General features: G+C 42.9%; 1 protein-coding gene across 3 annotated transcripts in view; it reads right to left on the minus strand.

The window, feature by feature from the left end:
• Positions 1-17,643: 17,643 nt before the first annotated feature.
• LOC109906618 (TBC1 domain family member 14-like) overlaps positions 17,644-27,241 on the minus strand; it is a 63,965-nt gene continuing 54,367 nt past the window's right edge. For all 3 annotated transcript variants that reach the window (XM_020504418.2, XM_020504420.2, XM_031792229.1), the window contains 7 exons: positions 26,010-26,093; positions 25,618-25,712; positions 24,033-24,104; positions 21,623-21,751; positions 21,196-21,305; positions 20,189-20,447; positions 17,644-19,969 (listed from right to left, as the gene is read on the minus strand). In XM_020504418.2, coding sequence (XP_020360007.1) covers positions 19,922-19,969; positions 20,189-20,447; positions 21,196-21,305; positions 21,623-21,751; positions 24,033-24,104; positions 25,618-25,712; positions 26,010-26,093 — 797 coding nt within the window. In that variant the 3' untranslated portion in view covers positions 17,644-19,921. The remainder of the gene's footprint in view (positions 19,970-20,188; positions 20,448-21,195; positions 21,306-21,622; positions 21,752-24,032; positions 24,105-25,617; positions 25,713-26,009; positions 26,094-27,241) is intronic.

Genomic DNA, 27,241 nt, shown 5'->3' on the forward strand with positions numbered 1-27,241 from the left:
ACTTTTTCCCCATTTTGTTACGTTACAGCCTTATTCTAAAATTGATTAAATAATTTTTTCCACCCCATCAATCTTCACACAATGTCCCATAATGACAAAGCAAAAACAGATTTTAATACATTTTTGCAATTGTATTAAAATTTAAAAAAATGGAAATATCCTATTTACTTAGTACTTTGTTGAAGCACATTTGGCAGCAATTACAGCCTCGAGTCTTCTTGGGTATGATGCTACAAACTTGGCACACCTGTATTTGGGGAGTTTCTCCCATTCTTCTCTGTAGATCCTCTCAAGCTCTGTCAGGTTGGATGGGGAGCGTCGCTGCACAGCTATTTTCAGGTCTCTCAAGAGATGTTTGTTTGGGTTCAAGTCCGGACTCTGGCTGGGCCACTCAAGGACATTCAGAGACTTGTTCATAAAAAAGTTAGCTTATAACAGTGAAACTTTTTTTGTGGGATAAACATAAGGCAATTCTAGGTATTGTGGCATATTTGGGTTAAACTATCTCCAATTCAATGGAATTGCAACCCTCTGCATGCACAGTGCATTCTTCCATCACATGTGCAGTGCACTCTTCCATCATGTGTACAGCTGATTCTCAAGATCTTGCAAACTAATGAGATGCTATTGAGCCCACACTACTACACTTGGCTCAGAAGCCAAGGACTACATGCTTTCTGGTAAGTTTTTAATACGATACTGGGTGGGGTGAATATATTTTTATAAGACATACATAATTTTTTGTTAACTAGTAAATAGTAGGCTACAGCAAAGTGTGTTTAAATCATTTGTAACATGTTAACAATTTCTGCTAGTTAGTTTTTGCTACCATGTGGGTTTTAGCTTGCTTTAGCCTGCTAACTGAGGAGTGTTAATTCACCTGTTTCCATACATGTTTCATTTTAAAACATGTATCTTACAAAGGAGTTGTTTAATCTAACTGCTTAACTATTTATCTGTATATGGAATTGTATTTGCTTTTTTTACATAAAAAAAAATCTTTACAGGAAATTGCCACGGGCACTATCTGATGTGTGGAGACATTTCACTGCAGCTAATGTAGAAGGAAAAGCTGTGTACATTTTCAAATACTGTGCCAAATCATATGTAAAGAATGCAACAAAGATACAGAATCATCTGACCAAGTGCATAAAGTTCCCTCAGTGCTGACAACAAGCAACCTCTCACAAAAGTGGAAATTATGAATCAGGCACCTTATCGATAGCAACAGCTCATGGTCCTCCTCGAATCAGAAGTTTTATTGACTCAATGGAGGAATGTAGTCAGAGAAATGCTGATGAATGTCTTGCTCGAGCTGTGTATGCAACTGGTTCACCTCTGATGCTCACAGGCAATGTGTATTGGAAGAGATTTCTGAATGTTCGCCCAGCATACACCTCTCCAACCAGACATGCTTTATCTACTCATTTGCTGGATGCAGAGTTCAACAGAGTTCAAGTGAAGGTCAAGCAAATCATACAGAAACCAGACTGTATTGCAATCTTCTCTGATGGGTGGTCGAATGTTTGTGGGCAAGGAATAATTAACTACATCATCTCCATCCCTCAACCAGTATAGAGCCAATACACAAGGGACTACCCTCACATCACACCCCTTGGCTGTGCTGCTCATGCATTAAATCTACTCATCAAGGACATCATGGCACTGAAAAGAATGGATACACTCTACAAGAGAGCCAAAGGTGGTGTTGTCATCATATTTGACAATCTCCTGGAGGGGAAGGAGTCTCTCCAAGAAATGGCCATATCACAGTCTGCCGATATGGACAGCCCCATCATGAGGATTCTCCGATGTATTTTGGGAGAGAGTGGTAAAGCAGCCTGAAACTCCTGAAACCTATAGCAGTAGCCATTGCATGGATTGAGACAATGCCATCCTGACTGATGTTCAGACTCTGCTTGCAGATGTAAGAGAAGAAATCCGTACTGCCCTGCCCACTTCACTGTTGCTCCAAGCAGAGGAAACTGCGGTTTTGAAATACATCAAAAAGCGCGAAGACTTCTGCCTGAAGCCCAATACATGCCGAAGCGTACATGTTGGACCCAAAGTATGCTGGCAAGAGCATCCTGTCTGGTGCAGAGATCAAGAAGGTCTATGGTGTCATCACTACCGTGTCTCGCCACCTTGGCCTGGATGAGGGCAAAGTACACTACCAAGCAAGGGCTCTGGGATGGAGATGCAATATGGCAGTCGTGCCAACATATCTCATCAGCCACCTGCTCGAAGGGACTTTGTGGATCTGAGGCTTTTTCCCCTGTGGCCTCCATCATCCTCCTAATCCCACCAACATCAGTTGCCTCAGAGCACAACTGGTCCTTGTTTTAGAACACACACACCAAAGCACGTAACAGGCTAACGAATACACAGGTTGAAAAATTGGTGGCCATCCATTCATTGGTGGCTTTTTGAGTCTGACAATGAGCCATTCTCAACAAGGCTGGAAAGTGACAGTGAAGATGAGGCCTCAGAATCTGATGTTCAAGAGATGGACAGGGAGAAGACACGGAAGCCTGAGAGGAAGACAACCAAAGCTTTAGTTTCTAGACTATCATTTTACAGATATATGTTGAAAATGTTTTTGGGAGATGCGATAGATCATTGGGGATCATTCAATATTCCCTTTATTTTGTTGTTCAGAGTGAAATCATCCCATGTGAAGAGTCAACTAATTTAATTAAAATGCAAGTCATAACTAAATTGTTTAGTTCATAAAAATTTATATTGGAAGGATTTAATCATTTGCAATTATGTCTACTTATGATAAGGTAAAATGTTTATGTTTCTGTCTCCATATGATATGGTAAATATATCCAATGCAAAAAAACATCTACACTTAAATGGTATTAATATTAATTTGCATGTATTTCCGTTAATTTCCTTTAATTATCATATATTCCTGTTAATTCCCACAGAAGGTTTCCGACTCTGAATATTCCCCAAAATGTGCAACCCTAAACAGGACACACCTGAGCTCAATTTTGAGTGTCATAGAAAATGGTCTGAATTCTTATGTAAATAATATTTTTGTTGTTGTTATTGTTCTTATACGTAAAAAAAATTTAAAATAAAGGTTTGCTTTGTCATTATAGGGTATTGTGTGTAGATTGATGAGGAAAAAAAGAAATGTAATACATTTTTGAATAAGACTGTAACGTAACAAAATGTGGAAAAAGTCAAGGGGTCTGAATTCTTTCCGAATGCACTGTAAATGTACATGTTTGAATACCCAGTCATGTTCATATAATCTCAGATTACTGAAAAAATTAAATTAAATTACTGCAGTTATTAAATTACTGCAGTTTAAGACCATCCATAGAGCATACTATTATGCCAGTGAAACTGAATATCATGTAAAACACAAAAGGGTACATATTTGCATGTTATGATCTTGTGAAGACGGGCTGAATTCTGTCAGTGTCTTCTTTTATCAGCATGTCTACAGATTCCCCCTTTTCCCTGTTTTTGTTTGCTTGGAAATGTTGATACTGGAATATGGGGAAATCCCCAACAATATGGGGATTGTGGCTCAGATGCACAAGGCACTTTTCTCTCCAGAATGCATTCTCTCCCACCATTTCGTGGGTATTCATTGTTTCCCGTTATTGTGTGTATTTTTTGCTGTGTCTATCAATTCCCCATTACATATATCACCAGCAGTAGCCTACATTTGTCTGTAATTCCTATCATTTCTAATCTCCAATTGTGATGTCTACTTCCGCTCCTCCTCTCTGGTGCTCGCTGTCGCCAGTTGTCTCATCATTACGCACACCTGCCACCATCGTTACGCGCACCTGCGCCTCATGACACTCACCTGGACTCCATCACCTTCCTGATTACCTCCCTTATATCTGTCACTCCCTTTGGTTATTTCCCCAGGTGTTATTGACTCCGTTTCTGTATCATGTCTGTGTGTTTTGTGGTTCTTGGCGCTGTACTTGCTTTCTGCCTCCCAGTGTACACGTCACAGAATAATGCCTCACCAAGGGGAAGCAACAGGGATTTATTTTTACTGGTGACGTCGGGGTCCGGAGGGCTGCCAAAGCAACCGGGGAGGCCTCAGCTGGCTCGTCAGGCTTCTATGCCTCAGCTGGCTCGACAGGTTCTCAAGCCTCGGTTGGCTCGTCAGTCTTCCATTGCCTAAGCTCTCGGCGACGCCTCAGCTGGCTTGTCAGGCTTCCATGCCTCAGCTGGCTCGACAGGTTCTTACCTCCCCCTATATCTGTCACTCCCTTTTTGCTTCTTTCCTCAGGTGTTATTGACTGTTTCGTGTCTGTACGCTTTTCTTGTTTTGTTCTATTGATTTTAATTGGCAGTCCTGTACTTGCTTCCCGACTCCCAGCGTACACGTTACACCAGAGTTTGTTTGGTTAATGCATTCAAAATTGTATTACAAGTCATTTACTGTTCTCATTGTCGGCTTGGACATGTGTTTTGCAAAACTCAATCTATGCTACACTTGTGAGAAACATTTATTTTAATTTTTTTATTAAAGTTTTAATTTATTGATTGTCTTTTGTTTGAAATGCTCCTGTCAATTTTGAGTAAGGATGCACACCTGTGCATATAGAAGTATGACTAGTCTACTTGGCTGGCACACAAATGTTGTTCTATAAATGTGCCCAGTTGGGGATGTCTGCTTGCTTTGACTCTCCACCACTAATGCATGAGCTGTGGAGCTTCTCAATGTAATATTTCTTCACCTCAAACAGCAAGTAAACAAACTGTTTTTAGACTCAATTCAGAATGATAGTTCCTCAATGTATAGTATTTGAACAATAGTTCCAGCTCTCTTTTTGATAACCACTCAGCATGAAAGCGAAAAATGTAATGCTCTGATCCAGTGGAAACTTAAAATAACTGATTAAGTCTTATCCCTTGCACAAATAGCCTACAGCTGTGTCTGTCCTGAGCTCACTGGTGTGGGAAACTGGGGGCCCAGAATATTTTATACAACGTTGCTAGCGTGAAGTTCGCGTGACCAATGTAGTCAATGTGATTTTAAAGGATATTTTTGACCTGCAGGCTGCAATATTTGTGTTGGCTTTATGTAGGCTATTTTTAGATGGCAAAAGTTACTATTAGATTTGTATAATTTGACTATAGATTAACCACAGACAATGATTTTGAGAGACTATAAATTAAACTTCCACAAATGTGCATATGAAAATCATAACTAGGGCAGATTGGTAGAAATTGTAAGCTAAATTGGCACTCCAAATGGAGAAGGTTGCTGACCGCTGGTGTAGGCTATTACAGGCAACTTCATGAGCTTAATGGCAGAAGGCTCTTGATCTCTTGCTCCCTCTTGAGTCATTTGTGTCTTATTTAATCAAACAGCGTGCTTAAAGCATCAGACTAGGTCAGTACATATAACCTAGTTGATCTTTAAACAGGGTTTGTCTATGGAAAAATACATGATTAAAAATGGACCAATTGATACATGGTCAACAATATTTTTTTTGTTGTTGCCGGAGACGGCCCTAGTAGAAATGATATTTAGATGCCCAAAACAATTCTGAGGACCCCCAGGCCCACTGCCAGGTTATGCCCCCCCCCCCCAACTTCTAAAAACGAAGTTGCGCCACTGATTCCTCCGGCTCCCGAGTAGCGCAGCGGTCTAAGGCATTGTATCTTAGTGCTAGAGGTGTCACTACAGACACTGGTTTGATTCAAGGCTTTATCACAACCGGCCATGATTGGGAGTCCCAAAGGAATTGGCTCTGCGTTGTCCGGGTTTGGCCGGTGTAGGCCATCATTGCAAATAAGAATTTGTTCTTAACCGACTTGCCTGGTTAGATAAAATAACATCAGTTCAAGACTTATGTAAGCTATTCCAAAAACTATGACAAACTACCAGCTTTTTCTTATAAGAGAATCAACTATCCTCTGATGTTCAGTAGATGGCGACATTGTAAAGGAAACTATTCACACTATGAGTGAGTATTCTGCAAAGGTCTCTGATCAGTCATAAATCACTAACTGTCCACAGAGGAAAACCATATGTATTATAATAAGTAGTCTTACAACTAAAACGCAAAGAAAGTATTTACAACACCAGGTTATATTACAGTTGTCATGAAGGAAACAACGATACTCAAGATTGGTGGTAGAGAGCGCACTGAGCAGTTCATTTGCAATCACTTTAAGCGGTCATCAAAATGTAACATTTTTGATTTCACTCAGTGGTTTAGTTGCCCAGTTAGCAGAAATCATTTACCATTTACTTACAACTGTCTGCTGTGGAAATACTGTGTCATAAAGTACAACTTTTTCAGCATAGCATCATTCAGGAGGATGCATTGAAATTACATTTACTCAAGTGGAGTCTGACGATAACTGCAAATCTCTTCAAAGTTCTTTTGGCCTAGGGTTGGGTGGGGTCCACACAAATCTTCTGACCCTATTAAGTCAAACGTTCACAAAAGGAAGAATGTGGAAAACAAAACTCCTATAAAGGTGTTGTAAAACAAAGTGTGTGGTGAGTAAATGATGCACATCAATGAAGCTTACATAACCTCCAGGAAGTTGCAGGTTGGAGATGTGTACACTACAACACCGGAGATTAATTTAGTTATTCTTCCCTGCTCATTCTTGGCGCGCAGACAATCCCTGCATGATACCGAAACAGAGAGAGACACCTGATAAAATTTCCATTTATACATTCTTCCAGTAATGATTGGGTAACTTAGTTATTCTAGCACGAAAACAAGTACAGACATTTAGTTTAGTCCATGTTATCAATAGTGTAGGTAGGTGTAAAATGGCTTGTTTGGGTAGCAGCTACAGTGGAAGTCGGAAGTTTACATACACTTATGTTGGAGTCATTAAAACTTGTTTTTCAACCACTCCACAAATATCTCGTTAACAAACTATAGTTTTGGCAAGTCGGTTAGGACATCTACTTTGTGCATGACAAGTAATATTTCCAACAATTGTTTACAGACAGATTCTTTTACTTATATCACAATTCCAGTGGGTCAGACGTTTACATACAAGTTCATTGTGCCTTTAAACAGCTTGGAAAATTCCAGAAAAATTCCAGAATTATGTCATGGCTTTAGAAGTTTCTGAAGGGCTAATTGACATCTTTTGAGTCAATTGGAGGTGTACCTGTGGATATATTTCAAGGCCTACCTTTAAACTCAGTGCCTCTGTTTGACATCATGGGAAAATCACGCAGCCGTCATACCGCTCAGGAAGGAGACGCGTTCTGTCTCCTAGAGATTAACGTAATTTGGTGCGAAAAGTGCAAATCAATCCCAGAACAACAGCAAAGGACCTTGTGAAGATGCTGGAGGAAACAGGTACAACAGTATCTATATCCACAGTAAAACTAGTCCTATATCGACACATCCTGAAAGGCCGCTCAGTAAGGAAGAAGCCAATGCTCCAAAACCGCCATAAAAATGCCAGATTACGGTTAGCCAAATATCACTTTTGGCACGTTTCAGGTGTAAGTGGTGTATTTTCTAAAACTTAGTACCAAAGTCTAAACTGATAACACTTGTAATGCCCTCTGTCTTATCTTCAGGACCTTTGATTGAGCATTAAGCAGTTGAACACATCTTTAACCCCTGAGTCATTCATACAAAAGTTTTACGCAAAATACAATGAGAACATTTCACTTAGTCACCAATACATCAGATAATGATAGGCTCACCGTTTAGTACTTTTAACACTTAATCCAATAGCAAAAAATATATGATATACTACTCAAAACTGATCTTTTTGAAGTGTTGATGGAAGGAATAATAGAGGGCAAATACCATTTTCCATATAGTATTTAGCTATGTACCAGTATGAACTCTACCAAGACAGCTTCTCAGACTAGCAGGAGCTGATGGGGGCGTGGCTCAAGGAAGTCTTCTGGATGCTCTTGGGATGTTGACACTAGGTGGAAATATGTCGAAGAACTAAATCTGGTCCACACTTGTACAACAAACATCAGCACACCACACCACAGCATGACACTGAACCCTGACAAGTGCAAGGTCCTATCAGGGACCTTCACAGGAAATCTACCACACCATCCTAGGAGGATACTTCAGTTATACTGAGGCACTTAAGACCCTGTCCCTAACACGGCTTCAAGACGGACACAACTCTGCACTGACTTCGCCTCCTAAAATCTCAATTCAGACTAGCTACCCCCTGCCCAATTCACAGTGACAAGCAGGAACACCCGCAGCCAAAACAAACTGACTCGACTAAGTCTAGACTCTAAGTCTAGAACTGAACGGTACATTAGGTCACCAAACCCATGAGTTCCTTTAGGACAGCAGGACATTATGGATTTAAAGACTTGTACTCTTATTGTTTGTATTTTGTTGCTCTTATCCATTAATATTTTATATGCTAATAGTTTTCAGTTTGTATTGACTGCTGTAAATGTAATTTAAAAAAGCTTGAAAAAGGACACATTTTTTCAAGTTTACTGTAAACCAATTGTATGTTTGTATCCAATGTAAAGTTTGAAGCATGTTGAAAAAAACTGTCTTACAATTTCAGTGTCCTTATACAGTGCATACTGTTAGTAGAAAAAAATAATCAGATATAGGTTTTATTGTGGCAGTTATCAAACTATACACTCTTTGGCCAGTTAATTAGATACACCACCCTGTTCACAAAAATGGTTAGCTCCTACAGACAGTGAGTAAGGCAGGCAGGCAGACAGGCATCAAGTGGGCTTAACCAGTGACCTCTCACAGAAACGGACGGCCTTCTGAGCTTTTCACGCACAACAGTAGGATTTACCGAGAATGGTGCGACAAACAGAAAAGCATCCAGTCAGTGGCAGTCCTGTGGGGGAAAACAGCTCGTTGTTGAGATGTCGAAGGAGAACAACAAGAATTGTGCAAGCTAGCAGGCGGGCCACAAACAGGCAAATAATGGTGCAGCACAACAGTGGTGAAAATTGGAAAAAAGTGATTGAAAAAAAACTGCAATAAAACTGTAATACCAAGACTATTTAGGATAGATCAGGTAGACTTACTTTGACCTGAGGTATTATCAGTGTCCCTGTGGCCAATAAAGACAGACCCATCCCTTAGTCTCTCTGATTGACTCTATAGCTAAAATGACACTGATGATCGAAGATCTATTTGAGTTAATAAGAATAGCAACCAGCTTATATGGCTATGCCATTGTCAGCCCTGTGCCCATAAACGTGGGCTTCACTAAATGTGCGGTTTGAACTAAATAAACATTGCAGGATTTCATAGATAAGGTTACATACTATGATGGATATAACAAAACTAAAATGACACCCAACATGCTGTATAAAAAACAAGCCATACAAAATGGTAAGATTGATCAAGAGCCTGTTGGCTCAGTATTGTTCATACATGCTAAATGTCTGTGAGAGAAGAAAAAGTCAAAGCTTATAAAGAAAAGTGATACAATGTATAGATAAGAGTTAAATTATGAAAATCCAACAAAAGGGCTTACCAAGAAAAACTTCCAAAGGGTCTTCCTCAGAGTGAACTAACAATTGCACTTAGCTCCTATTTATAGCCTAGTGGGGGACACAACAATGTAAAAATAAAAATAAAGTCTAGTTCAAGGTAAGGGCTTTTGTAATCGAGTTGCCTTGATTAAAAAAAAATCTCTGTGCCACCCTTTCACAGACACTTAAATATCCCCTATGTATGTACTTTATTTTAACATGGCCTATTGATCATTGCCTATTGAACATGGCATACACATAAGATTTCCAAGATGGCGTAGCATATTTTTCTTCACATTCTTTTTCATATTTATCGTAAACCTCAACTTCAAAATAATCTCCTGCAACCCCCCTCACCCAATGTGGTGTGGATTTTGTTTTTTTCCCCCTAAAGTATTTCTATTTACCTCCAAACTGGAATACATCAGCTGAAGCTAGCTAGCTAACCGCTATCAGTCAGCTAACCACTGCTAGCGGTCATCAGCGAACCTTTAGCTCAGAAAGCTCTCGCCAGTTCGTACAACGCGTTTCAAACCAGAGCATACCCAACGTATTTTTCTCTCCATATACATGGATTCCAACCCCAAACCCTGAACCTTTTCATCTGGATCATGGCAGCTAGCTAACCGCAACCCGGGATGACTACTCCTGGCTAACGTTTCCGTCCCGGAGCAAGCACCAACTAGCCTGGAGCTAGCCCATGCTAGACCCATCTCCCGGCTAGGGCTCTTGGGCTACTCCTGAAGCCCACTCTACAGCTAAAATGTCCGGACCCCTTCTACTGCCGGTACGGGGCACGGAACCCCGCCGATCTTTCACGACTGGAATAGCGACATAATCTGCCCGAGGATTCCAACAGGCCCCTCAGGCGCGACGTCCCGTGAAGGCCCATTCTGCTAATTGGACTGTTAGCGGATCCAACTGCCAGTTTCTTGGACCACTATAACCATTTTGCCAATTGGATTTGGACCCCTCTGCTACTTGGAACCCTACTAATTTCACGATTGGTCTATCGACGTCACCGCACGAGGAGGCAAAAACAGACTTTCCCCCATCGCGACGTCCCTCTAAGGCCCTTATGTTAGCTTGCTAGCCCCGGCCTGCTAACTGCCTGCCCCGGCCTGCTAACTGCTTGCCCCGGCCTGCTAACTGTCTGAATCGCCGTGTCCCCAGCCAGCCGAAATACTCACTGGACCCATACGTGATGCATGCCTCTCCCTAATATCAATATGCCTTGTCCATTACTGTCCTGGTTAGTGATTACTGTCTCATTTCACTGTAGAGCCTCTAGCCCTGCTCAATATGCCTTAACCATGTTGTTCCACCTCCCACATATGCGATGACATCACCTGGTTTAAACCTCTCCAGAGACTATATCTCTCTCTTCATTATTCAATGCCTAGGTTTACCTCCAATGTACTCTCTTCCTACCATACCTTTGTCTGTACATTATGCCTTGAATCTATGCTATCGTGCCCAGAAACCTGCTCCCTTTACTCTGTTCCAAACGTGCTAGACGGCCAGTTCCTATAGCCATACCCTTATCCTACTTCTCCTCTGTTCCTCTGGTGATGTAGAGGTTAATCCGGGACCTGCAATGCCTAGCTCCATTCCTACTCCCCAGGTGCTCTCATTTGTTGACTTCTGTAACCGTAAAAGCCTTGGTTTCATGCATGTTAACATTAGAAGCCTCCTCACTAAGTTTGTTTTATTCACTGCTTTTAGCACACTCTGCCAACCCAGATGTCTTAGCCGTGTCTGAATCCTGGCTTAGGAAAACCACCAAAAACCCTGAAATTTCAATCTCTAACATTTTCCGCCAAGATAGAACTGCCAAAGGGGGCGGTGTTGCAATATACTGCAGAGATAGCCTGCAGAGTTCTGTCTTACTATCCAGGTCTTTACCAAAACAATTTGAGATTCTACTTCTAAAAATGCACCTTTCCAGAAACAAGTCTCTCACCGTTGCCGCTTGCTATAGACCACCCTCTGCCTCCAGCTGTGTCCTGGACACCATATGTGAATTGGTTGCTCCCCATCTATATTCTGAGCTCGTGCTGCTAGGTGACCTAAACTGGGACATGCTTAACACCCCGGCCATCCTACAATCTAAGCTTGATGCCCTCAATCTCACACAAATGATCAATTAGTCTACCAGGTACAACCCCAAATCCGTAAACATGGGCGCCCTCATAGATATCATCCTAACTAACTCGCCCTCCAAATACAACTCTGCTGTTTTCAACAAAGATCCCAGCGATCACTACCTCATTGCCTGCATCCGTAATGGGCCTGCGGTCAAACGACCACCCCTCATCACTGCCCAACGCTCCCTAAAACACTTCAGCGAACAGGCCTTTCTAATCGACCTGGCCGGGGTATCCTGGAATGACATTGACCTCATCCCGTCAGTAGAGGATGGCTGGTTATTCTGTGCAGCTGTATTCATCGACCTGGCCAAGGCTTTTGACTCTGTCAGTCACCACATTCTTATTGGCAGACTCAACAGCCTTGGTTTCTCAAATGATTGCCTCGCCTGGTTCAACAACTACTTCTCTGATAGAGCTCAGTGTGTCAAATCGGAGGGCCTGTTGTCCGGACCTCTGGCAGTCTATGGGGGTGCCACAGGGTTCAATTCTCGGGCCGACTCTCTTCTCTGTATACATCAATGATGTCGCTAACAAAAGTTTCTCAATACTTTGTTATATACCCTTGGTTGGCAATGACAGAGGTTACATAACAAAGTATTGCGATAAACTTTTGTTATTGACCAAATACTTATTTTCCACCATAATTTGCAAATAAATTAATAAAAAATCCTACAATGTGATTTTCTGGATTTCTTGTTCTCATTTTGTCTGTCATAGTTGAAGTGTACCTATGATGAAAATTACAGGCCTCTCATCTTTTTAAGTGGGGAGAACTTGCACATTTGGTGGCTGACTAAATACTTTTTTGCCCCACTGTAATTTAAAACTTTTTGTCACTACATGTCAAAGTAAAACAGTTATTCTAAGCAGAGCTGACAATGAAGTAGGAACCGGAGTTTATACATGTTCAGATTGTGGTTACTTGAATCTACTCTCAGATGGCCTTCATGATCCTGTCAATCAAAGGCTCATCTGGGTTGGCACAAATGGAGTAGTTTTTTTGTGTGATCAACCTGGAAGAGAGACAATATCAAAATAAATATCACTACTGTAGGTGTAGTGTGTGTGTGTGTGTAAAATATGTATGACAAGGAAACTTCTTTTAGGCTACATACATGACCCCCTTATGAGTGCAGTCAGATCTGGTCATTTCATATGCCACAATTCATTGTTTGGGGATTCTTCTTTGGTAATACTGGAAACAGCATTCACCAGGAACATTTCCATCTGTATAAAAAGACAATCTGTCAGTTTCCTATACTTTTTCTGACATACTATAAGTCAACATGGAATCTTTCACTTCAGCTCATAATGCAACAATTTCCCAAAACAAACAAAAAAAAAGCTATTTTGGTCTCACCAATGTAGACATGTTCGAATATATGCAACTTAAAAGTTTAATATCACAAAATTTCAGCCCGAAAGCTTTTGGACATCAGAGCAATATTGAGGGAATCATATTTGACTCACATGATAGGTAAGATATACAAAGCCTTGCAGATTGTCAATTAGATAGGCTCTCTCTTAGAAGAAAACAACTGATCTAGGAACAAGATCGAGGGAAATTACTCTTAATCCAGTATAAACTCTTGTTTAGAATTTATTATAAGAGACAAAATTCACAAATTCTACAGCACAACAGCAGAGTCAGGTCTTAAGTGTAAAACAAATCAATAATTCATGGCTTCTGGGAGCGCTATAAAGTCATAAAAGTAATGGGTGGAGTTAGAAATTTGGCTGTCAGAAGTTTGATTAAAGGTAAACTTACATTGTCAATCAAATCAAATTGTATTAGTCACATGCTGTCACGTCCTGACCTTAGTTTTCTTTATTATTTTGGTTAGGTCAGGGTGTGATGAGGGTAGTATGTGTGTTTTTGTATTGTCTAGGGTTTTTGTATGTCTAGGGGTTTTTCTAGTCTAGGTGTTTATATGTCTATGGTTGCCTGGATTGGTTCTCAATCAGAGGCAGCTGTTTATTCGTCGTCTCTGATTGGGAACCATATTTAGGCAACCATATTCCTAGGTTTATCTGTGGGTTATTGTCTTTGTATAGTTGCCTGTGTCAGCACTAGTGTTTATAGCTTCCCGTTCGTTTTATTGTTTTGTTAGTATGTTTAAGTATTCTTCGTTTAATGAAGAGGAATGTAATTCTCATCCCGCTGCGCCTTGATCTCCTCGTTTTGACGAACGTGACACATGCGCCAGGTGTAGACCAACAGGTCTTACAGTGAATTGCTTACATACGAACCCCTAACCCACAGTGCAGTTTTCAAAAAAATAAGGATAAGAACAAGAGACAAATGTACAGAGTCAATGTGCAGTGGCACTGGTTAGTTGAGGTAGTATGTACATGTAGGTAGAATTATTAAAGTGACTATACATCGATGACAACAGAGAGTAGCAGTGGTGTGTGTGGGGGGGCAATGCAAATAGTCTGGGTAGCCATTTGACTAGATGTTCAGGAGTCTTATGGCTTGAGGGTAGAAGCTGTTTAGAAGCCTCTTGGACCTAGACTTGGCACTCCAGGACCGCGTGCTGTGCGGTAGCGGAGAGAACAGTCTATGACTAGGGTGGCTGGAGTCTGACAATTTTTAGGTCCTTTCTCTGACAACACCTGGTATAGAGGTCCTGGATGGCAGGAAGCTTGGCACCAGTGATGTACTGGGCCATTCGCACTACCGTCTGTAGTGCCTTGCGGTCGGAGGCCGAGCAGTTGCCATACCAGGCTGTGATGCAACCAGTAACCACCATGCTCTTGATGGTGCAGCTGTAGAACCTTTTGAGAATCTGAGGACCCATGACAAATCTTTTCAGTTTCCTGAGGGGGAATACGTTTTGTTGTGCCCGCTTCACGACTGTCTTGGTGTGCTTGGACCATGTTAGTTTGTTGGTGATGTGGACACCAAGAAACTTGAAGCTCTCAACTTGCTCCACTACAGCCCCATCGATCAGAATGGGGGAGTGCTCGGTCCTCTTGTTCCTGTAGTCCACAATCATCTCCTTTGTCTTGATCACATTGAGGGAGAGGTTGCTGTCCTGGCAGCACATGGCTAGGTCTCTGACCTCCTCCCTATTAGGCTGTCTCGTTGTTGTTGATTAGGCCTACCACTGTTGTGTCATCGGCAAATGTAATGATGGTGTTGGAGTCGTGCCTGGCCATGCAGTCATGAGTGAACAGGGAGTACAGGAGAGGGCTGAGCAAGCACACCTGAGGGGCCCCTGTGTTGAGGATCAGCTTGGCGGATGTGTTGTTACCTACGCTTACCACCTGGGGGTGGCCCGTCAGGAAGTCCAGGATCCAGTTGCAGAGGGAGGTGTTTAGTCCCAGGGTCCTTAGCTTAGCGATGAGCTTTGAGGGCACTATGGTGTTGAACGCTGAGCTGTAGTCAATGAATAGCATTCTCACATAGGTGTTCCTTTTGTCCAGGTGGGAAAGGGCGGTGTGGAGTGCAATAAAGATTGCATCATCTGTGGATCTGTTGGAGCGGTATGCACATTGGAGTGGGTCTAGGGTTTCTGGGATAATGGTGTTTATGTGAGCCATGACCAGCCTTTCAAAGCACTTCATGGCTACAGATGTGAGTGCTACGGGTCAGCAGTCATTTAGGCAGGTTACCTTAGTGTTCTTGGGCACAGGCACTATGGTGGTCTGCTTAAAACATGTTGGTATTACAGACTTGGACAGGGAGAGGTTAAAAATGACAGTGAAGACACTTGCTAGTTTGTCAGCGCATGCTCGCAGTAGACTGGTAATCCATCTGGCCCTGCGGCCTTGTGAATGTTGACCTGTCTAAAGGTCTTACTCACATCGGCTGCGGAGAGCGTGATCACACATTCTTCCAGTACAGCTGGTGCTCTCATGCATGTTTCAGTGTTATTTGCCTCAAAGCGAGCATAAAAGTAGTTTCTCTCATCTGGTAGGCTCGTGCCACTGGGCAGCTCTCAGCTGTGCTTCCCTTTGTAGTCCGTAATGGTTTTGAAAGCCCTGCCACATCCGACGAGCATCAGAGCCGGTGTAGTATGACTCTATCTTAATCCTGTATTGGCGCTTTGCCTGTTTAATTGTTCGTCGGAGGGCACAGCGGGACTTCTTAGAAGCTTCCGGGTTAGAGTCCCGCTGGCTTCTGGTTGGGGTATGTATGTACGGTCACTGTGGGGACGACATCATCGATGCACTTATTGATGAAGCCAATGACAGATGTGGTATACTTCTCAATGCCAGTGATGGAGTCCCGGAACATATTCCAGTCTGTGCTAGCAAAACAGTCCTGTAGCTTAGCATCTGCTTCATTTGACCACTTTTTTATTGATCTAGTCAGTGGTGCTTGCTGCTTTAATTTTTTGCTTGTAAGATTTGCCAAATGGAGGGCGAGGGAGAGCTTTGTATGCGTCTCTGTGTGTGGAGGATAGGTGGTCCAGATTTATTTTCCCTCTGGTTGCACATTTAACATGCTGATAGAAATTTGGTGAAACTGATTTAAGTTTCCCTGCATAAAAGTCCCTGGCCAATAAGAGCGCCACCTCTGGGTAACGGGTTCTTGTTTGCTTATGGCTCATTCAACACTATCTTAGTGCCAACCGCTGACTGAGGTGGTATGTAAACAGCTACGAAGGATACCGATGAGAACTCTCTCGGTAGGTAGTCTACAGCTTATCATGACATACTCAACCTCAGGCAAGCAATAGCTCGAGACTTCCTTAAATATCATGCACCAGCTCTTATTTACAAATAGACAGTCCGCCACCCCTTGTCTTACCAGACGCCGCTGTTCTATCCTGCCGGTATAACCAGCCAGCTGTATGTTGATATTGTCGTCGTTCAGCCACGACTCCCTGAAGCATAAGATGTTACAGTTTTTAATGTCCTGTTGGTAGTTTAAATCTTCCCCGTAACTCATCGATTTTATTGTCCAAAGATTGCATGTCTGCTAGTAGAATTGAGGGAAGTGGGGGTTTATTCGATAGCCTCCAAATTCTCAGAAGGCAGCCCACTCTCCGGTCTCTCTTTCTCCACCTCTTCTTTACGCAGATCACGGGGGTCAGGGCCTGTTCTCGAGGGAGCCGTATATCCTCCGCCTTGGGCTCGTCAGTCTTGAAAGAAGAAAAAGGATTCTGCTAGTCCGTGGTGAGTAATCGCAGTCCTGATGTCTAGAAGTTATTTTCGGTCATAAGAGACAGTAGCGGCAACATTATGTACAAAATGAGTAAAAAAAAAAAAAAAAAGGTTTAACAACGCAGATAAATGAAAAAAAAAAAACAACTATCGGTTGGGGGCACGTAAAACGTCTGCCTTCTGCTCCGGCGCCATTAATCCGTCTATGTGCATATTTCAAGACATGGCATATGAGGGTGCTGTGGGATACCCAATGGTGTGGACCAATATTTTTTATCAAAATCATTGAGGAAGAAAAGTATCTACTTAAAAACTGGAAATCAAATGATTCTCCATCACTACGAGAGAACATGAATCAAAATGTACTATTATTTAAATATCGAAAAGGTGTGTGCTACGGAGAAAAATAGAACAGTGCAATTTGAGGCCATATGGCAGAGCGCTACACGCACTGGAAAGTTCCAAGGGATGCAAGATGAGTGTGGTCGAGACATATGTGATACGTAATGGTTGTGGTGGGAACATGTGTGTCCGAGCAGGTATGATGTCATTGATGTTTGTTGAAATGTGTGTGTGTGTGTGTGTGTGTGTGTGTCTGTCTTTTGTTCATGTATGGCTGTTGTTTGATAAAAAAATAATAAACCAGTTCCACTGCATTTAAAAAAAAAAATGTTCCCCTCTAATCAGGGGGACCGATTTTAGACCTGGAACATCAGGTGGGTGCAATTAATTATCAGATAAAACAGAAAACCAGCATGCTCCGGACCTTGTTGGGTTAGAGTTGAATACCCCTGCTCTACACCACCTTTGGCTATGAAGCGGTTTCCTGGCGATCACTTGCTCTGCAACTATGGAAAAACAATGACAACACACAAGTAGTAGAGATAAAAAAGTTAACATGGGTCAGTCAAGTTAACCGGTATGAATAGATCATTTATTGAATAAAACAGTAGTTATATACAGCTCCAGTTGACCTTGCTACCCTGCCACCCAAGTCCAACTCGAGTTCAATACAACAGAAAAGGGTCCATTGGAAATGTCACACATTAAAACAAGAGGACATAGTCAAACTGACCAATCAAAACAAAGCATAAAAAGCAGATTTACTACAAAAAAAGTACAAAAAAAGGTATTCAATCATTTAAAACAGGGGCCATTTATACTTACCAGGTTGCACTTCTGTGATATAAGGTGTGTTCACATGCTATCGGAGTTGCCGGAAGCTCTTCAAAAGCACATTACACACAACAAACACACATACAAGGATCCTCGATGGTCACGCGTGAGGGACACTGATAACAGTAAGTACTCAAGACAAAATAAAAATCGTAAAAACATGGGATAAATTGCCCAAACGACAGTGTGAAACTACAGGGGTGAAACTGCACGAGGTGACAAGAATGATTGTTATTTTTTATTGCAGTACTGCAGTGTTCACCGCAAAAAGGGAGCAGGGGGAATGGAGTGCATCCGTCCTCGTACAGTGATCTGAATGTCTACGTGCACAGGGGGGTGAGGAGTGATCCCCAACAGCCAAAGGGGATCACTAAATGCTTGGGGGCTCTGGAGTACGGAGCGTTCTGTACAGTACCTGCATTTGGACCTAGCCTCCAATACATTCAGAATCATCTACAGAGGAGTTATCTTTTTTGGCTGGTGGTGGTGGTGGCTGCAGACATGAATGCAGTCGTAGGATCTGTGAACTGAACACCACACCACACCAAAGCATTCTTGTTGAACAACTCTCTCCCATTGAGCTCACACCTTCAAACCAAGGCTGGTGTGTTCCGTTAGTTTGAAACGGGGTAAATCAGAGCTCATGACTCAGGTCTTTCAGCTACATGACGAAAGGCATTACGGGAACAGGGAACATACAGCGTGCAATAGACCTGAGCCACTCTGCTCCTCACCAAGGAGTAAGACCTCAAATAGAGGAAGGGTATACTGAGGCCAAATAGGGATACCAGCATTTTCAATAGTAGGGACACAGAAGATCCTCAGCAATCTCTTTTCGTTTCCGGAGTCTTCTATTGCACACATTGCAAAACACATTCGGTGAAGCAGCTTCAAAATCAAACCGTTACATATATTAAGATATGACACTTCAAATAGAAACAAAGAAAACAGAATAACTCCTTGATGACAAATGAAATGTGCAAAAAAGAAAATAACAGAATTTTTTTTTTGACCGATATGGTGTGTGTGTCACACACAACGACACAGAAGATTCTCATAATCCACCTTAGCTGTTCCAGTTTAAAACCACTTTAGTGTATGTGTAGGACATCATTAAATATCACTTCATTTATTTTCCCAGGTAGCTTATTTCCTCTTTGAAGAGGTTTGGTCAAATGTTTCTTTAAAAAGTGAACCGTAACATTGTGGTGCCACAAACAATACTACATACAAAAAAATAATGGCTATTTGTTGTATTTCTGATGAATCTTCAGAAGAATAAAAATCAATTCACTACCCCCTCTTTTCAAGACGATGAACAGTTGTCCCCAAATCAACCCCCCACGGCTTCTCCTTGGGAGTCTTTACGTCATAGAATGGTATGGAAACAAATAAAAACAAACTAAGAAACAGCAAACAAATTAAAACCACATTGAAACCACATCAAACCAAACAAAAAAAAACTAAACAAAGGCTAACAGTAAAAATCGCAGCTGATTTGTAGGAATGACCAACGGCAACGGAGGCTGGGAGTAGAGGTAGAAAGGGAGGAGAAAGTGAGAAAGAGGAGAGACACAGGGAGTTAAAAAGTGAGAGAAAGAGGGAGGAGAGATCAAGAGGAAAAAGAGGAACTAGCATCCGTGCTATAGACATTTGGGTTGTGTACAGTACATTCGAGAGCATCCTTCGTCTGCCCGGTTCGATTTGGGGAAGGGGGACAACATGTGTTGAGGGGGTATCATAATAAATCCTCGTACCCCCTTACCCCAGTCCTTTCCAGACCTCCAGTGTCTGTGCTCCATGAACCAGGTCCAGGGGGAACACAGTGGCTGGTTTTCCCCATCTGTGAGCCTGGGTAGGTCCATGCCAGGGAGGGCATGTCTATCTGGGGCCCAGAGGGCAGCTCTCACACACAGCCTGGCCTGGGCTCGTCTAGTGTTTCATACGGTCAGGTGGAGTACTGGATCGGAGAACAAGCTAGTGTCCGTGTCGTTTTGCTCCTGGTTAACTGGACTCAGCGCTTTAGGACTGGACTGTTCCGCTCCTGCAAGGCCTGAAGAACCTGAGGACGCCAAAAGGAGGAAACAAGGAAATATCAGTCATGTTAAGCATGGGGCATGGAGTTCATGCCATACTCAAAAGGAAGAAGCATGGTGTGACCTCATCTATTCAAATCACATAGGAAAGGGCTTCCAGGAAATTCCATCAAGCCTCATTCTTTAGAATGCTGGACATAGGCAGTGGTGCTAACCAACAAAGCACAAACCTAGTGTCATCTCACCTGCCCCCATTTCCTGTTCTTGCTTGTCATGTGGACGGCGTGGATGTGTGAGAAGAGCTGGTCGGGGGAGATGTGGTCGGGCAGGCGGGTGAGGAACTGGGCGTTGTGGATGAAGTCCATGCGGGTCAACACGTCTTCGTATAGGCGCAGGATGCCCAGGGCCACCCGGAACAGGAACTCGTCACCGTCGCGACAGAACACGTCCCACACCCGACATGCCAGGTCCAACGGCAGCGACCTACTGTACAGGGTGAAGATCCTATAGATGGATAGAGAGATACTTTATTTGGTTACACCTTTCCATATTGAAGCATTGAGGTCCAAAAGGTATCATATAGACAGACAGAGGCCTGACGTTATTTTCACACCCAAACACATTCACGGGCGTGAGTAGTCCATCGAGACATGGACGCAAACACACCAAGCATACGCTGACGAGCACAAAACCACACACAGTCCAATGCACAAAAATATAACAATGAGCAAGAAGAGAGAGTGAGAAAGAGAATGCAGATAAGGACAATGGCATTTGAACAGATAAGGCTCTGTAAATCAGAAAATTCTCAAACTATCTACGGATTAAATGCCTTTTCCTGGGTTGCTTTTGGTTTGTATGGGATTTATTGACATGGTCCAATAGCTTATGTGCAGTGCTTCTCTCTTGACTTCCACCTCCCCCTCATCTCTTAATCTGTGTATAAGCAACTGATGTGAAAAGTGGCAGCTGTGTGGTGAGAGCACGGGGCGGGGGAGGACACCCCCGGTAAAGCCACTCACACGTCCGGTCTTCTCAGTACACAATATAAAGGGCAAAAATTACAGAGAAAAAAAGTACCTTACAAAACGTGCCAATCTTTTAATCATATCTTTTTTCACATTCGTAAATGGTAGGTGATCTTTCATTTCATTTACGTGGCACAAAAAGACAGATTGTACACATATTTTACATGAGCCAAAAGGACTAAGAGAGAAAAAGAGAGGGAGAAAGAGATGGGGGTCTGACTTACCAGTCAATTAAATAAATATCGGGGGTCAAGTTGTTTTCTTTGAAATGTACAAACAGCTTTGGTAGGTTTTCTTCAAAGAACACTTCAAATGCTGCAAAGTACTTCAACATCTGAGGGGGTAGAAGCAAGACGAAACAACCGAGTCAGATCGACCACATAGCCGGGCTCTAAGAGCTATGACTCAGACAAATGTAATAACGTCGCTACCGTTGCCAACAGGGTGCTAAGTGCTATGGTTGCAGTGTTGTATTGTACAAATCAGTGCTAACAGGGTGTGCAGGCTTTTGTTCCAGTCCAGCCCAAACACCAAATTCAACTAACTGCGTGTGTGTGCCTGCCTCTGTCTCTCTCGCTGTGTGTGTGTGTGTGTGTGTGTGTATGTATGTGTGTGTGTGTGTGTGTGTGTGTGTAACTAAACTGTACTCACAAGGCTGTGGTCCACTCTGAAGAAGGCCATCTGACAGGGCTTGTTCAGCAGGTTGGCGAAAGCTATGAAGGCGTCCGGCGTGTCCAGGTTGAGAATCAGCACCGCCGCGATGAACGACATGCCCTGCACCTGAACCCCCAGGGAGGAACAGGTGTTAGTGACTATGTTACGTGTATGATCGTCGTGCTACATTGCTGTAGCTATGTTGATATACTGTATCTCAGGACTGTGTACTCAAATATGAACACACGAGATAGTGTGTTAGTGATGTTTACGGTTATGGTAGTGGGGTGGTGTTGGTGACATTTTATGTTAAGTGTTAGTGGTGGTGTTCATGACTGGTGTTAGGAGCCTTACTACGAGGACTACCGTAATTTATGGACTATTAAGCGCACCTGAATATAAACCGCACCCACTGAATTATAAAAAAAGATGTATTTTGTACATAAATAAGCCGCAGGTGCCTACCGGTACATTGAAAAAAATTAACTTTACACAGCCTTTAAACGAAACACGGCTTGTAACAAAAATTAAACAGTAGGCTACCAAGAAAGTCATTGGTCACCATCTTCCTCCTCCTGTGCACTGAAACCACTGAAGTCATCTCCTTCGGTGTCGGAGTTGAATAGCCTCAGAATTGCTTCATCCGGTGTTGGATCGTTTTCATTGTCGCTCTCGTCACTTTCATCCGGAAGCAAATTCCCCGCTGAGCCCATGCTGCCCCTTCAACACGCAGCAGTCCAGCCTTTCGAAACCCGTTGAAACCCTCCACGCTGTCAGGACCCACTGGCAGACTTGTGAAGGATTTCTCCCCACTTGTCATCCAAGCCTCCCACTGAACACGGAGCGCCACCTTAAATGCACGATTTACACTGATGTCGAGTGGCTGCAAATACTTTGGGCCATCTGCTTTTCTTCCCGCTGAAAGCTTTTGTTGTCTTTCTGCACTGAGTCAGTTCCTAACGCTGCTGTTTGCAAAGTCTTATCATCGACTCATTAAGGCCAAGCTCCCGTGCAGCAGCTCTATTTCCTTTTCCAACAGCCAGATCGATCGCCTTCAACTTGAAAGCTGCATCATATGCATTTCTCCGTGTCTTTGCCATGATGAGGGTGACAAAATTACTACCGTAATCAGAATGATGGGAAGTTTGAGCACGCTCGATTTACATCACATTATGTGACGGTGCTCAGTTTTTTGGCGGCATGAATCTTGTGAAAACGGGAAAAATCCATAAATTAGCCTCGTCATTGTAAAAACCGCGAGGTTCAAAGCGTGGGAATAAAGTAGCGGTTTATAGTCCGGAAATTACGGTAGTCATAATGAGAAGGGGAAAAGGAGATTATCTAACACTTAACCCGAACTCTCCATCTATCCAGAGGCCTTCAATCTATCCTAAGGCCTGACATATGGGGTCAGTCCAGGGCTGTATAGTACAAAGCAGGATCAATGAGTTAGCCAGCTAACTTTCAGAAAGAACCAGAAATAACTGTTCGATTTTCTGGTTCAATAAGAAAACTAAACGTATATACATTTTTGGTTGTTGAGTCAATTAGACCATGTCAAGGTTATTTCAGAACACTTAGGCCAGAGGCTAACTCATTGATCTTGCATTATATAATACTCCTCCAGACGTCAAGATGCATTTCTCTGTAAACACACTGTGTGCCGTTTCTCAGCATGGGTGTGGTGCAGCCACAGTAAACATGTCTAGAGTAGGGTACACTGACTTAGAGGCTTTGACCACATACTGTCAACTCGTATCATTAGACTCAAAAGGCAATAACAAACGAGCTGAAAAGTGGGCTTAGCAATCTGATAGTTCTAATGTGTGGAAGGTTCCCGGGAGCATGATGACGAATTCAACCAAACGAGATCGAAACAGTTAGGTCAGTGCGGCAGTGGAATACACAGATGTAAGCACATAAACATACACACAGAGAGAAAGGGCCAGGTGTGGTGGGCAAATATCTCAGAAAGGTTGGACTAATCTTGTTGGCGCGATGGAGGCCTGCTGCTGGTCTATCAGACTCTACATATACTGGCTGTTATGTAGAGCAGAGCGAGGCTGTCCCCCAAATTACAACCCGTTCCCTATATAGTGCACTACCTTTAACCAGGGCGCATAGGGCTCTAGTTAGAAGTAGTGCACTATATAGGGAATAAGGTACCATTTGGGACAAACCCCTAGGCTAACGTATGACTCTTTGTTCATAGCCTAAGACAGTGCTTTTCTATGACCTTACACAATAGGACTGAGATAGAAGGAACGGTTTCTGATTAATCCCTTATCGTGTGTGGGCCCTTGTGCGTCTGACGAAAAGGCATTAAATACTGAGACACTTCACATACACATAAAGGCACAGGCGTAGACCAATGAGGAATTCATAAAGTGCGTGTGTGTGTACTTACGTAGCCAACGTCTGGCCTATAGCAGGTGTATGCTCCCAGGATGCTGTGCAGCATGTCGTAGTATGGCCCTCCCTGTCCAAACACAGGAGGAATTTTAACACCTTAAATTCCTTTAGACTATCTGCTAATTACCATTGAAAACAACAGAAGGAATACTAGGGTGTCTTCTCTGACATTTTCAATCTCGCCTTGTCTCAGTTTGTAATCCCAACGTTTCAAGCGGACCAGCATCGTCCCTGTTCCCAAGAGCTCCAAGGTAACCTGTCTAAATGACTATCACCTTGTATCACCCACGTCTGTAATTATGAAGTGCTTTGAAAGGCTGGTCATGACACACATCAACACCATCATCCCAGACACCCTCGACTCATCCCAATTCACATAGAGCCCCAACAGATCCACATATGATGCTAGTTCAATTGCACTTCATACTGCGCTCTCCCACCTGGACATGAGGGGAAATAACTGAGAATGCTGTTCATAGACTACAGCTCAGCGTTCAACACCATAGTCCCCTCTAAACTCATCACTAAGCTGGGGACCCTGGGACTGAACACCTCCCTCTCTAACTGGATCATGGACTCGCCTGACTGGACGACCCAAGGTAGTGAGGGTAGGCAACAACACCTCTGCTACGCTGACCATCAACACAGGGGCCCCTCAAGGGTGTGTGCTTAGTCCCCACCTGTACTCCCTGTTCACCCATGACAGAGTGGCCACGCACGACTCCAACAAGTTCTGACGACAACGGTGGTAGGACTGATCACAGACTGCGATGAGAAAACCTACAGGGAGTTGGTCAGAGATATGGCAGTGTGGTTCCATGACAACAACCTCCCTCTCAACGTCAGTAAGACCCGTAAGACAGGATAAAGAGGGCAGAGCATGCCCCGATCCACATTGACGGGGCTGTAGTGGAGCGGGTCGAAAGCTTGAAGTAACATGGTCCACACACACCCACACAGTCGAAAAGAGTGCACGACAGTGTCTCCTCACCCTCAAGTGGCTGAAAAGATTTGTCAGCTGCACCATTTGTGAGCAGCTTGACTGACTGCGTCATCGCTTGGTATGGCAAATGCACCACCAATGACCGCAAAGCACTACAGAGAGTGATGCGGACGGCCCAGTACATCACTGAAGCCGAGCTCCCCGCCATCTATATCAGGTGGTGTCAGAGAAAGGGACGAAAAATGACCAAAGACTCCAGCCACCCAACCCACACTGTTCAATCTGCTTTCGTCTGGCAAACAGTACAATGAGTATCAGCTCTCTGACCAACAGGCTTAAAGACAGCTTCTACCCCCGAGCTAAATAGTTAATTAATGGTTACCCAGATTATCTGCACTGACCCCATCTTGCACTGACTCTACGCACACTCACAATACTATATATACACACACTATATACACACACACACTCCCACAAAACCCACACACATTCACTTACACTACACATACGCACACACGCATACCGACAACACATGCACACCAATTCATTTAATTTCATCCACTGAATAAAGTGCTCATCTATAGAGTTCATATATTATTATTAAATAAACCGTTGTGGTGGTTGTTCTGCCACTGACCTGTTGGAAGATACAGAGGTGTGGGAAGGTTCTGGAGATGTCCAGTTTAATCAGCTCCAGACTGGCCTCTCTGTCCGCCAGGGACAAACTTGCATCTACACATGCGCACAGACAGACACACAGACAGAGACAGACAGGAAGGTTAGAAGAACGTGTTAGAAACACACTGAATGATTCAACAATCACACGTTTCTTTTAGCCAACTCTCAAGTTCTGTAACCTTCTGTAGGCTATTTTTAGAATCAATGTGAGTCCGATTGAAATCCTCCACCATTTGTAAAGACAGGTCAAACTTTTCCAATTGCACTTTAGAAAAAGGGGATAAAGAAATGAAAGTAGTATATTTTTCCTCTCTCTCCCTTGTACTCCCAATAAATCAAATCAATCACTACCTTCAGTCTCTGGTTCAGTGGGTGGTGCAGTAGGCATAGATTTCCACTTCTCCCTTGCCCTGGCCAGACAGATGTTAAACAGCTCTGTGGACAAATAGAATACATCACAACTTTATTACACACACAGACACAGACACAGACGTTCGCACACACACACACAAAATAAAACCTGCCCTTGAGCCAATTACCATTGGAGTAAATCACAGACGGGGACTACGCCAATGACAGTAATCCTATAAAAAGCCTTCTTTTGCAGCACATCAAGCCTGAATACATTCTCAAGGTCTTCTCTCCATTATCAAAGACCTATGCAGTGTCTCAATGGCGCTGTGCTTATCTACTGACCTCCTCCTAGACCTGGCGTTGCCCTCTAGTGAGGAGTAATTGAATCTGTGTAATGAGATATTTCTACATAATAGACCAAGGCAATTTTGGACACAGACCAGGCCTCATTCACAACCCTGAATCACCTTGTGATGACGTTAGCAAAGTTGTAGTCGGCTCTTTATGGAAGAACAGGAGACTTCACAGACCGATATCGTCTCTGCATTATGAACCCTAACTAGCACCAGCCATGCGTCGCCCACACGGCCATGGATAGATCGAGACTGTGGAACAGCGGCAAGAAACTCAGATGGACACTTCCGATTGAAATCCTCATGATTTGTCTTTCTTTCTGTAGAACTCTGGCGGGAAGGCCAACGAGTCGAAACTTGCTGGTTTGTACACAATAAATAAGCTTTCCTATCAACTTCCACTGTCCTCTGAGAGTGTCTGAATCTGTAGTTACACCTCTGATTATTTGCCAGAGCAATAGATAAACGCATTCATATTCTGTTGAGGTATACATGTAGATCAATGGCCCTTGGTTTCAGCGCTGGGCTGAATTTGAGAAAACATTTTTGTGCCCCCCCCCCCATCTTGGCGGTGTAGGGAAATGTTTGCATTTTTAAAGTGATTTTCCTGCAATTCTATGCATTTTGCCATGCATGGCTAATGTGTTTTTTTGCACAAACATAAACAGCTAAATCAATACGGCTAAATTCCTTTTATTTTGGTAAATTTTTAGTTCTCAAAGAACATCTTATAAAAATGTATATATATCTAGATATCGATATATGTTTTATACATACTTTTAAAAACTTTTAAAAATCAGGTTTTAGTCATTTAGGTTTACACAAAAATTGTTTTTCCATCCTGAAAATTCATTACAAAAACACTGTGTGAACATA

Source organism: Oncorhynchus kisutch, linkage group LG16 (genome assembly GCF_002021735.2).
Source record: "Oncorhynchus kisutch isolate 150728-3 linkage group LG16, Okis_V2, whole genome shotgun sequence".
In the NCBI taxonomy this organism is placed as follows: domain Eukaryota; kingdom Metazoa; phylum Chordata; class Actinopteri; order Salmoniformes; family Salmonidae; genus Oncorhynchus; species Oncorhynchus kisutch.